Raw genomic sequence first — 10,978 nt, forward strand, 5'->3', positions numbered from 1 at the left:
GTTTTGAAATCCGTTTTCAGGCCTTAACTTTTCTAAGCACCCCACCTGACCCCATTACAAAGCCGAAAGTCCTGACTCCTGTTCTTTGCAATGGCCCTGTCAAGAAAATTTCTGATGCCGGAAAATTTTAGCTGTATTTTTGAATTGCTTGAGTATGAGGTTGACGCTACTCACCATGTGAAAACCCATCAGCTCGAGGGAAAGGGAAAAGAGGCAAAAAGCAAAGAAAGAAAAGTAAATGCAAGAAAATGCAGAAAAATTGACGCTGAAGTCTCTGGTGAGTGATGAGAAAAATGCAAACAAAGTCTGAGATCTTTTGATTTCAAAATAGGGGCAATTTTGGAAAAATGCGATCTATGGTGCAATATCCTTGAAAGTCTTAAACTATCGTTTTCAAGCCAAATTACAAGCTAATAAAGTCCATCGTTGACTTATTCTTTCATGACAATCCAAAGTGAGGATCATGCTCATAAGAAATTCATCAAATCATTTGTGATCATAAGGGCATAACCCGTTTCCACATGTTTAGCTATCACTTCTGTCCATACGTTACAAGCCTAGAAAGCTTGTATGTTGACTAAGTTTTCTTGAAAATAAGGGTAACAAACTTTTTGCTTTCACTAAGATGTGACATTGAATGGATTACATACAACTGGGGCACAAAAATGAGACAGATTCTTATCTCCCATTTCCTTAGCCAGTTCAAAAATAAAGTCATGTGATTGGTCCTGAAAAGATGAGTCAACCAGAAGTGGTGACCCGTTACCCTAAGCACCAATGCTAAAAGTAAGGAAGAAATCTTCTTCTTAAATTTGGTGTTATTTCGAGGAATTCATCATGAAATTTCTGCATGAGTTCAAACTTGACGATTAAAGTTTCTTCACATTGTTGTATGTGCACTCTTTTCTAAATTTTAGAAAGTGCGGTTTTTCTTTGTTCAAGTAAATGGGAAATCATCTAAACTAATTTTTGCAATCAAATGGGCCCAAACTGGGGCAAAATTTTTATTTGCAAAATTTCGCAAAATAAGCCCACACAGGGGCAAATATTTTTGTAAGTCCAATTGAGGATTTCGTCCAAGAATCAAAATAATGCATTTTTTTCAAATCAGTCATGCTCATTTGAGTGCACGTAAGCCCTGTGCAGGTATTCACAGTTGAAGTCGACGAAAAGCATCTGGCGATGTGGAAGGCCGATGCCGAAGAAAGAGAAGAAAGAAGGGAAAAGGGCCCTACACTGGGGCAAATTATTTTTGGGAAAAAGATTCTCTCGAAAAATCAGAAAAATTCAAAAAATCAAAAAATCAAGTTCAAAATTTTGTTTCTTGGAAAATCAAATTTAATTTCTTGTACTTTGACAAATCAAATTCAATTTCTTCACCAATTGGATGGCAGGATTGGGTCTTATCCCACTGACCATTCTAAAAATCACGTTGGGCCTGGATTTCGTGCCGCCAACATTCCAACATCATCATGTTGGGCCTGGATTTCGTGCCGCCAACATTCCAAAAATCACGTTGGGCCTGGATTTCGTGCCGCCAACATTCTAAAGACCACGTTGGGCTTGGTGTTCGTGCCACCAACTTCACTTTATCACGTTGGGCCTGGACTTGGTGCCGCCAACATCACTTTATCACGTTGGGCTTGGTGTTCGTGCCACCAACTTCACTTTATCACGTTGGGCCTGGACTTGGTGCCGCCAACATCACTTTATCACGTTGGGCTTGGTTTTCATGCCACCAACTTCACAAAGATCACGTTGGGCTTGGATTTAGTGCCACCAACATCACTTAATCTCGTTGGGCTTGGATTTAGTGCCACCAACATCACTTAATCTCGTTGGGCCTGGACTTCGTGCCGCCAACATCTCGAAAATCCCGTTGGGCCTGGATTTTGTGCCGCCAACATCTCAAAGATCTCGTTGGGCCTGGATTTCGTGCCGCCAACATCTCAAAGACCATGTTGGGCCTGGACTTGATGCCGCCAACATCTCAAATGTCACGTTGGGCCTGAGTTTCGTGCCGCCAACAGTTCAAATGTCACGTTGGGCCTGGACTTCGTGCCGCCAACATCTCGAAAATCCCGTTGGGCCTGGATTTTGTGCCGCCAACATCTCAAAGATCTCGTTGGGCCTGGATTTCGTGCCGCCAACATCTCAAAGACCATGTTGGGCCTGGACTTGGTGCCGCCAACATCTCAAATGTCACGTTGGGCCTGAGTTTCGTGCCGCCAACAGTTCAAATGTCACGTTGGGCCTGGACTTCGTGCCGCCAACATCTCGAAAATCCCGTTGGGCCTGGATTTTGTGCCGCCAACATCTCAAAGATCTCGTTGGGCCTGGATTTCGTGCCGCCAACATCTCAAAGACCATGTTGGGCCTGGACTTGGTGCCGCCAACATCTCAAATGTCACGTTGGGCCTGAGTTTCGTGCCGCCAACAGTTCAAATGTCAAGTTGGGCCTGAGTTTCGTGCCGCCAACAGTTCAAATGTCACGTTGGGCCTGAGTTTCGTGCCGCCAACAGTTCAAATGTCACGTTGGGCCTGAGTCTTGTGCCGCCAACATTCCAAAGATCCCGTGGGTCTATCCCAATTTTACATTTCTGTCCGGGTCTATCCCGTGGGTCTATCCCAATTTTACGTTTCTGTCCGGGTCTATTCCGTGGGTCTATCCCAAATTTAAATTTCTGTTCTGGTCTATCCCATTTTTTACATTCATGTTCGGGTCAGTCCCATTTTTTTAGAATTCTTGTTCGTTGGAATCATTTTGCAGCCGAATAACACAGGTAAGTATTTGGTGTCTACTTCTTTGTCTCAAGTTTTTTCAAAACTCAGACAAAGAGGGGCAAACTGTAGACACCAAATTTTTGGTGTTTTATTATTTATTTATTTATTTACTATTCGTTTTTATTTGTTCTATTTTTATTTGTATTTACTTTTAGTTTTAGTTATTTTATCCATTTTAGCTAGAATTTCTCAAAGGGAAAAGAAAAGTGTTCAAAAAAAATATGTTTTAGTTGTTTAGGATTTAGTTTCATTATTTAAAGGAAAAAGGAAAAATGGAAAATGAAAAGATGATGAATTGGAATTTGCACTTTCTCGTTTCTAGTTTATTTTTCATCCAATGTTAATTAAATTGTTTTTGTTATTTGTTTTTACTATTATCAATGTTAATTACTTAAAAAAAAAAAAAAAAAAAGGGGAATACGCGATGGCAAGCTGCGTTTTTACGCAGCTTGCAAGTAAGGGCTCGGGCAGCCCTTGGCTGCAATTTTAGAGGAGACAATGGGAGTTTTAGGGTTGGGGTGGCCCCATATAAATAGAAGATGCAGCAGCAGCCGCAGGAGCGAGGGTTTCTGGCTAAACCAAAAGAAGAAAAAGGAAAGGCAGCGAAAAGATAGAGTTTTGGGGGAAAGGACTAACGGCTGGGGTTTAAGAAGGTTGAAGGCTAGAGAAAATTCTGGGTGGAGGACATACGAGAGAGAGGTGACAGCCGAAACTTAGAAAAACAAAGAGAGAAAGCTAGAAGGGAAAAGACAGAGAGTGTGCGGCTGAAGAAAGCAGAAAATCAGCGACTGAGAAAGAGTGATAAAAGAGTGAGGAAGATTTACGGCGGATTAAGAGAAAAGCAGTGAGTTTTAGAGGTGTTGGTTCAGGAAACTTTGGGCAGCAAGAAGGTTTTGGATTCGTTGAAGCAAGGCAAAGAATCAGGAAGCGCATCTGCGGGAGAGACGAAGAAGCAAAGATTTCGTCTTCTGGAATACATCAAGCTTTCGGTCAAGGTTTAAAGGTAACATTTTTTTTACTTTGGATTTGTTTGTAAGTTGCTGAGTTATGTTTGTATGCTGAAAGTCTTAGTCTTTGCACTGGATTGCATTCTTCATGCGAGTTTCTATCCGTGAATCTGGTTTGTTCTTGGAGGAGAAGGGATTTGCGTTTAGCTGTGTTCGTTTCTAGTGTTCATGGCTGTTTTCTTTTGGTGATTTTTATGCACAATCTGGGTTGGAAATTTCTGGGAGATGCATGATTTATGGCTGGATTTTTGATGATAGGATGCATAAGATCGTATTTGTTTTGGGTTCGAAGAGGTTGCCGCTGGCTGCAAATTTTGTTGGCTATGTATGTCTTGGATAATATAGTGGGAAGTTGCGTTTTTTTACTTCCAGATTTGCATGTTTATTTTGAGTCTTTGTATTGAAAATGAATGGCAAGTCTGGTGTTTGATATTTTGATTCCAGTCTGTCTTTTGTTTTGCTTGGAATGCTAATTGTTGCCTTTTGAAAGGAGGACCGCATTACATAAGATTTCAATGTTGCAGAAAATTTGTAAACTTTGCTTGAAGTTGCTTGAATCATTTGGATTTTGCATGCTTGTTGCCCGGCTTTTGGTGTCTAAATCTGAAAGTTTTCATGATGTAAAGTAAGAGGTTTGCATAGTTGTATTTAGTTTTGATTGAGCATGGAGACTGATTCTTGCAAAGTGCCGAATTACAAAAGGTTTTGCTGCATTTTCGTTCCTTCTACGGCTGTTAGTTTTTTTCCCCCCCTAATGGTCAACTCTATTTCTTTGTGCCAACCCTTCAGTGAAGTTGCGTGTTTAATTGAGGATGAATGAGTAGAAACTTGCTGTTTCATGAACTTATTTGCATGATAGAATGGATAGAAGCAATACCAGAAAATTTTTCAGAACATTGTATGCTTCCATTTATCCGTTTTTCTTTTTCTCCTTCGGCTGGTTTTGGGCGTTGATTGTTGTGTTTTGCTGTTTTGGAATCAAGGCATTTGATGTTAGGATAAAAATACTAATTTGGTCTGGATGAAAATGGCATTAAAATGAACATAAGAATGGCAGGAGACATGGCTGGAAAATTTGCAGAAAGCTTCAAATGCAGAAATCTTCAAAGTGCCGAATCATTCTTGTGTATTTTTCCAGAATGTTTGCATGATCTTTCCCTATGTTTTTGGGTTGTTTGACTGCCAAGTTTATGCTTTGTTGTTTGGTTTGAAGTTTGGAATGTTAGATCAAGAAAAGTTTTGGCTAAATCTGAATCACGATATTGGAAAGGGAAGCAAAGAATGCAGCAGTCTTATTGATCTCATTGCAGAAAATTTTCCTACGTGATTGCATGCTTTGCATGAAGAAATAAACCTGGAAAATTGCAGATCAACCCCTTGGCTTCTAACTAAAGGCATTAGGACCCAATCAATTAAATAATTTCATCAATTTGGTCCTTGGTAATTTTAATTTGTGCAACTTCATTGTTTGTTTGCTTCAATTAACTACCATGCTTTGTTTCAATTGCGCTTAAGTCATGACTTTAGGAACTTTATGATCAAATGAACTTTGTTTTGCACATTTCTTTTAATTTTTTTTAAATAAAGTGGTACCTTGACCCTTTTATTATTTTGGAGGGTAAGTTAGTAATTTCACTACGTTAGGGCGTCGCTTCAAGGGAGGTACACTCTATCCTTCATTTGCACTTCATTTGACCCTACGTGCTCCTACGTGTTATGTGAATACGCATGCCTACTCCGCTTTCCTTACCTCTTTGCGTGCATTTACTTGCTTTTACTTCTATTTAAGTTTTATGGGGTATGTGTACACCTCTTGGCTTGTAATAGATAGTGCTCGGAGAGCATCTGGTCCATTCACCCTTTCCCTTTTATGCTTTTATGGGGTATGTGTACACCTCTTGGCTTGTAATAGATAGTGCTCGGAGAGCATCTGGTCCATTCACCCTTTCCCTTTTATGCTTTTATGGGGTATGTGTACACCTCTTGGCTTGTAATAGATAGCGCTCGGAAAGCATCTGGTCCATTTCCCCTTCCCCTTGGTTGCTTGTTTTTGTTGCTACATGTTTAATTGCTTTAGTAGGCTCTTGCATCTAGTCGAGCATGCTAAGTGCTACGTGCTACGTGTTTACGAGCGTTTTGGCATGTCTACTTGCTTTCATAACCATGAATGAATGGAATGGATGAATGTACGTCACCACACTAGTCCAATGCTAGTTGTGGCTCATTAGGCCATCCCTTTTTGTTAGTGCATATTTGCATGTTCACTACATGTCATGCATTTTTCTTAGTTTTATCATTTGGCATGCTCCTCGAGCCCCTTTTCCCTCATTTTAGGATTTTTTGCATCTCATGCTAGTTAGGGTACATTTGCGTGAGAGTCCCCTTAAATATGGGATATAGACAAGTGTGGCTTTTTTCTAAGCCTTAGCATGCTTGTATTCCCTCTATAAAAGGGCAAATTGAGTCACGATTTAGGTCTCCCCGTATCCAATATGCATGAATTCCCTAGGTTCATGCATCCACTCTATCATTACACTTTCACTTTTCCTCTCATTTGCACACGTACACCTTTATCCCTTCACTTGCACACGAACACTTCTCCTCCCATTTGCACACGTACACCTTTTTTATCCCTTCACTTGCACACGAACACTTTGTCTCATTTGCACATATGCATTTTTTTATCCCTTTACTTGCACACGAGCACTTTTGCCTTCATTTGCACACCTCTCATATTTTCTTTCCTTGTTTGAGCATTCCACCTGCATTATTCGTGACCTCTCCAAAAGGATCATTATTGGGCTTCACAATTAATGTGATTGGCACCACTCGACCTTTGAAGAGAAATTTCCCCCGATCCCCCTAGGTCTAGGTTTTTGCATTCATATAGTCATGTCCAACGTGCGAACATATATTGGGTAGAAAATTAGGAAAGGTAAGGTTAAGTCGCGCAACTAGCCTTGGCTAGGTCAAAGGGGTGCCTTGGATTCTATCCTTGCCTTCCCCTTTGTCAAACGTGACCCCCGAACCTTTTTCTTTGGCTTACGTGGACTAGGAGTCGTTTTAAAAAGGGTTTTACTACTTTGTCTTTAAAAAACACTTTTTGGGTGACTTGGTACACCCCAAATCTATACCAAGTGGCGACTCCGTTTTCATACTTAAAAAAACCCTTTTTAAAATTTCATTTGGCCAAATCGTCGCTTTCCAAAGTCCCATGGCCTTTTTACTTTTCATTTTGCACACGTTCACATCACTCACACATCACAATTCACTCACACACATTCACACATTATCGAAAAGTGGGGCGCGACAAGCTGCTCGCGAGCATTTCAATTCGTTTGCAGCCCTAGTTTAGAATAGGGTGCTAATAAATTGTTTGTTGGTCACACGAGTTTACTACCATATGCTTTAATGCATATGAGAAGTCCAACTGATAGAATTTAAATAGTGGGATTTGAAAAGTGAATATCCATTTTGGGAAAATTTTGACATTTTCTACGTATAAAATGAAAGTGACAAACGATGTCCAATGCTTTTTTTCTTTCTTTTTTTTTTTCTTCAACTAGGTATATGGCCGGAATCACAGAGTTTCAGTGATGCTGGTATGGGACCTATTCCCTCGTCCTGGAAAGGGATATGCGAAGCTGGTGAGGCGTTTAAAAGCTCCAACTGTAATAGGTAAGAGTTCATTGTCAGTCTGAGTGCTTTTAAAATTTAGAAACCAAGTAAATAAATCAAGAAAAAGTAATTAATCTATTCTAAGAATTGTGATGCATGAAGTGTTGAAGCGGGGTCATGAAGTGTTGCTCTTAAAAATTTGTTACTTGAGCTAGTAGCGTGTTTCATCAGGTTTTAGGTTGCAGTTTGTTAGCAAAAATGATAATCGACCTTGTTTCAAATATACCATATTTTGCAATTTTCGACCTCCCCCACCTCTCCCCAAAAAAAAAAATCAACGTTAAAAAAGGTTCTTGTCATTTCATGAACCCCTCAAGGTTTTTGTTGATTCGTGACCCCTTTTAAATTTGGTATTCTATCCCTAACTCAGCACAATCACTTAGACCCTTTATTAAAGATTGGACCAAGAAAAAGACTAAGCAGACAATTTCAATCTTCCCCTTTCACCTAAAAAACATAACCTACCATTTCATACATTCTGAAATTTGTTAACATCCATACGATGGCAATCAAGTTTTCTACTTTCTATCCTGGTTAGGAAATTAATCGGAGCAAGGTACTACGCAAAGGAGTATGAGGCTGTATATGGTCCTGTAAATAGTAAAGTGGACTACCGATCAGCCAGAGATAAAGATGGTCATGGAACTCATACAGCATCAACTGTTGGAGGACGAAGAGTGGCTAATATTTCATCTATAGGTGGATTTGCAAACGGTACTGTTACCGGTGGTGCTCCACTTGTCCGCCTAGCCGCGTACAAAGTTTGTTGGAAACTTCCTAATGAAACATCGAAAGACGCTTGCTATGATGCTAGCATAATCAAGGCATTTGATGATGCCATTCAAGACGGTGTTCAAGTTATTAGCGTCTCAATCGGAGGTGACCGAGGCAGCCCATATGCAAGCAATGGCATTGCAATTGGATCGTTGCATGCTTCAAAGAATAACATTGTTGTGTCATGTAGCGCGGGTAATAACGGCAGAAATGGCTCATCAACGGTGACCAACGTCGCCCCTTGGCTTATCACAGTGGGTGCTAGTAGCATAGACCGAATGTTTCCATCAACTATGGTACTTGGAAATGGCTTAAACATTCAGGTAAACAAAGGAAATCTAACAACATGTACTAGGAATTTTCCTTTGTAAAAATACTGGGTAGAAATTAGAAGTAGCTAGCTACTTGTACACTACCCTTAACTTTTTAGACCTTAAACTCTATCGCTCTGATTAACCAAAAATTTACATCAAACAGGGACAGACGATAACGCCTTTTAGTCAAATGAGGAATCAACCTTTGGTATATGCAGGAGATGTGGAAGTTCCTGGCACAACTTCATCCAGCACTAGAGGGTTTCTGTTCATTTACCCCTATATATATATATATATATATATATATATATATGACAAATTTTCTAAGAAATTAATAAGCTCGTTCATGATGCTCATTTGCCAATGATGTACTCTCTAATTACTTCCAGATATTGCTTTAATGGTACACTTTCTCAAAGTCTTGTCCGCGGAAAAGTTGTTATCTGCCGTTTTGGAGGTGTTGATCAATCGGCAGAAGTTAGAAGAGCAGGAGGGGTAGCTGCTGTATTGGGAAAGCCTCCCACAGATATATTTCAAGTAGAACCACTTTTACACCCTGGACTGACCATCACTTATGCTGATGTAAATAATGCAGTCAGTTACACAAGGACTAGTCGAAATCCGACAGTAACCCTTAATCCGGGTACAACTGTTGTTAACGTTTCGCCAGCACCATTTATGGCAGTCTTCACCTCCTTAGGTCCAAACGGAATCGATCCAAACATTCTTAAGGTACATATTTCCATCGCTCTATTCAAATTCTCCATGTTGCTCATTTGAAAAAGGTAAATCTATGGTCGGATGGCTCACTCTTATTACACTGTCCCATAATCCTAAAACACATTTTAAATGGATGTAACCGGACCATCCCATGATAGAACTTTCCTTGTTTCTGGAGAGGCAAATGTGTAATTGCAATCTTACTAACTTTTGATCTTCTTCGATCGATCATACTGTAACGGCTAATCCAAGATAAGTGTAATGTGATTCAGATTCACATTTAAGTTAGATCACTTTTTTTTTTTAAGTTCTCCATCACTTTCTTCTTGCAGCCAGATATTACTGCTCCAGGGCTAAACATACTTGCAGCATGGAGCGAGGCATCACCCCCAACAAGCTCCCCTTACGACAATAGGATTGTTAAGTACAACATTATATCTGGAACTTCCATGTCTTGTCCGCATGTTTCTGCTGTTGCTGCACTAATCAAAGCTATACATCCTGATTGGAGTAGTGCTGCAATAAGATCTGCTATCATGACCACAGGTACATTGCTCTGTCTATCTTTGATGCTTGTGAATATGCAGAAATTTACTCTTGAATAGTATTATAAATACCGCTCATTCTAGTATCCTCTGTCGCCCTTGACAGTCCTTTCTCAAACTAATTTGTTAATCTTGAGAATTTTAAATTTTTGTTATAACTTCCAACCATAACCATAAAGTTAGACATCAATACATTCAAAAAGATTAATGAAGCATCATATATTACTCATTACAAAAAAAAAAAATTAAATTGATGACAAATTGGATGACCTGACATGTTAGTAACGATAAGTATGCGATAACACTATCTTACTAATTTTTCTTTGGTTTTGCCAATTTGTCTTCATCCATTTTCTGCAGCTAGAACAACGAACAACGTTGGAAATCCAATAACTGATGCCCGTGGCAACGTAGCAAATCCCTTTCACTATGGATCTGGACACTTTCAGCCATCAAAAGCTGCAGATCCTGGACTTGTTTATAATGCTACTTACAACGACTATCTTCTCTTCCTTTGCTACGCTAGGAGTCCTCCTGTTTCCAACTGCCCAAATGTCGTGCCTTCACCAAGCAATCTTAACTATCCCTCGCTTGCAATTGCAAACCTCAACAGACCCATAACAGTGAGGAGAAGTGTTACTAATGTCGGTACAGCCAACAGCACATATCAAGTGAATATCGAACAGCCTTTGGGATACTCAGTTAACATATTTCCATCAACTCTACGCTTCAGTCAGATTGGAGAAATTAAAAGCTTCAACATTACAGTTCAAGCAACAAACACAGCACAGAGAAAAGTGTTCGCATTTGGTTCGTTTACTTGGAGTGATGGAGTTCACCTAGTCAGAAGCCCCATTGCCGTATCATCATCTTAGTGATCTTTGGTCATTCAGGCAGTCACCAGCTCCATGGGACTTTGATATATCTATCAGTGCTGTTCTTCTCTCTTTTTTTTTTTTTTTTTTTGTGTCTTGAAAAATAATACTCCGGTTTTATCATTACCGGTGGTGTATCACTTCCCATGTGGAGTGATAATGTGAATTTTAGTTTTCTTCTCACTTTTTATGGAGTAATGATGATGTGGAAATTGTTACAGTAAACAAATAGTACTTGGATCAAATTTATAACAGTGCCGGACCCATAAGGCGACCATTAA

The 10,978-nt window shown here is 39.7% G+C and overlaps 1 protein-coding gene across 1 annotated transcript in view; it reads left to right on the plus strand.

The window, feature by feature from the left end:
• LOC113709478 (subtilisin-like protease SBT5.6) overlaps nucleotides 1–10,697 on the plus strand; it is a 31,799-nt gene extending 21,102 nt beyond the window's left edge. Inside the window, exons 4-9 of the mRNA XM_027232250.1 lie at nucleotides 7,358–7,469; nucleotides 8,008–8,566; nucleotides 8,721–8,818; nucleotides 8,947–9,289; nucleotides 9,610–9,823; nucleotides 10,183–10,697. Coding sequence (XP_027088051.1) covers nucleotides 7,358–7,469; nucleotides 8,008–8,566; nucleotides 8,721–8,818; nucleotides 8,947–9,289; nucleotides 9,610–9,823; nucleotides 10,183–10,697 — 1,841 coding nt within the window. The remainder of the gene's footprint in view (nucleotides 1–7,357; nucleotides 7,470–8,007; nucleotides 8,567–8,720; nucleotides 8,819–8,946; nucleotides 9,290–9,609; nucleotides 9,824–10,182) is intronic.
• Nucleotides 10,698–10,978: the final 281 nt, after the last annotated feature.

Source organism: Coffea arabica, chromosome 9e, assembly GCF_036785885.1.
Source record: "Coffea arabica cultivar ET-39 chromosome 9e, Coffea Arabica ET-39 HiFi, whole genome shotgun sequence".
In the NCBI taxonomy this organism is placed as follows: domain Eukaryota; kingdom Viridiplantae; phylum Streptophyta; class Magnoliopsida; order Gentianales; family Rubiaceae; genus Coffea; species Coffea arabica.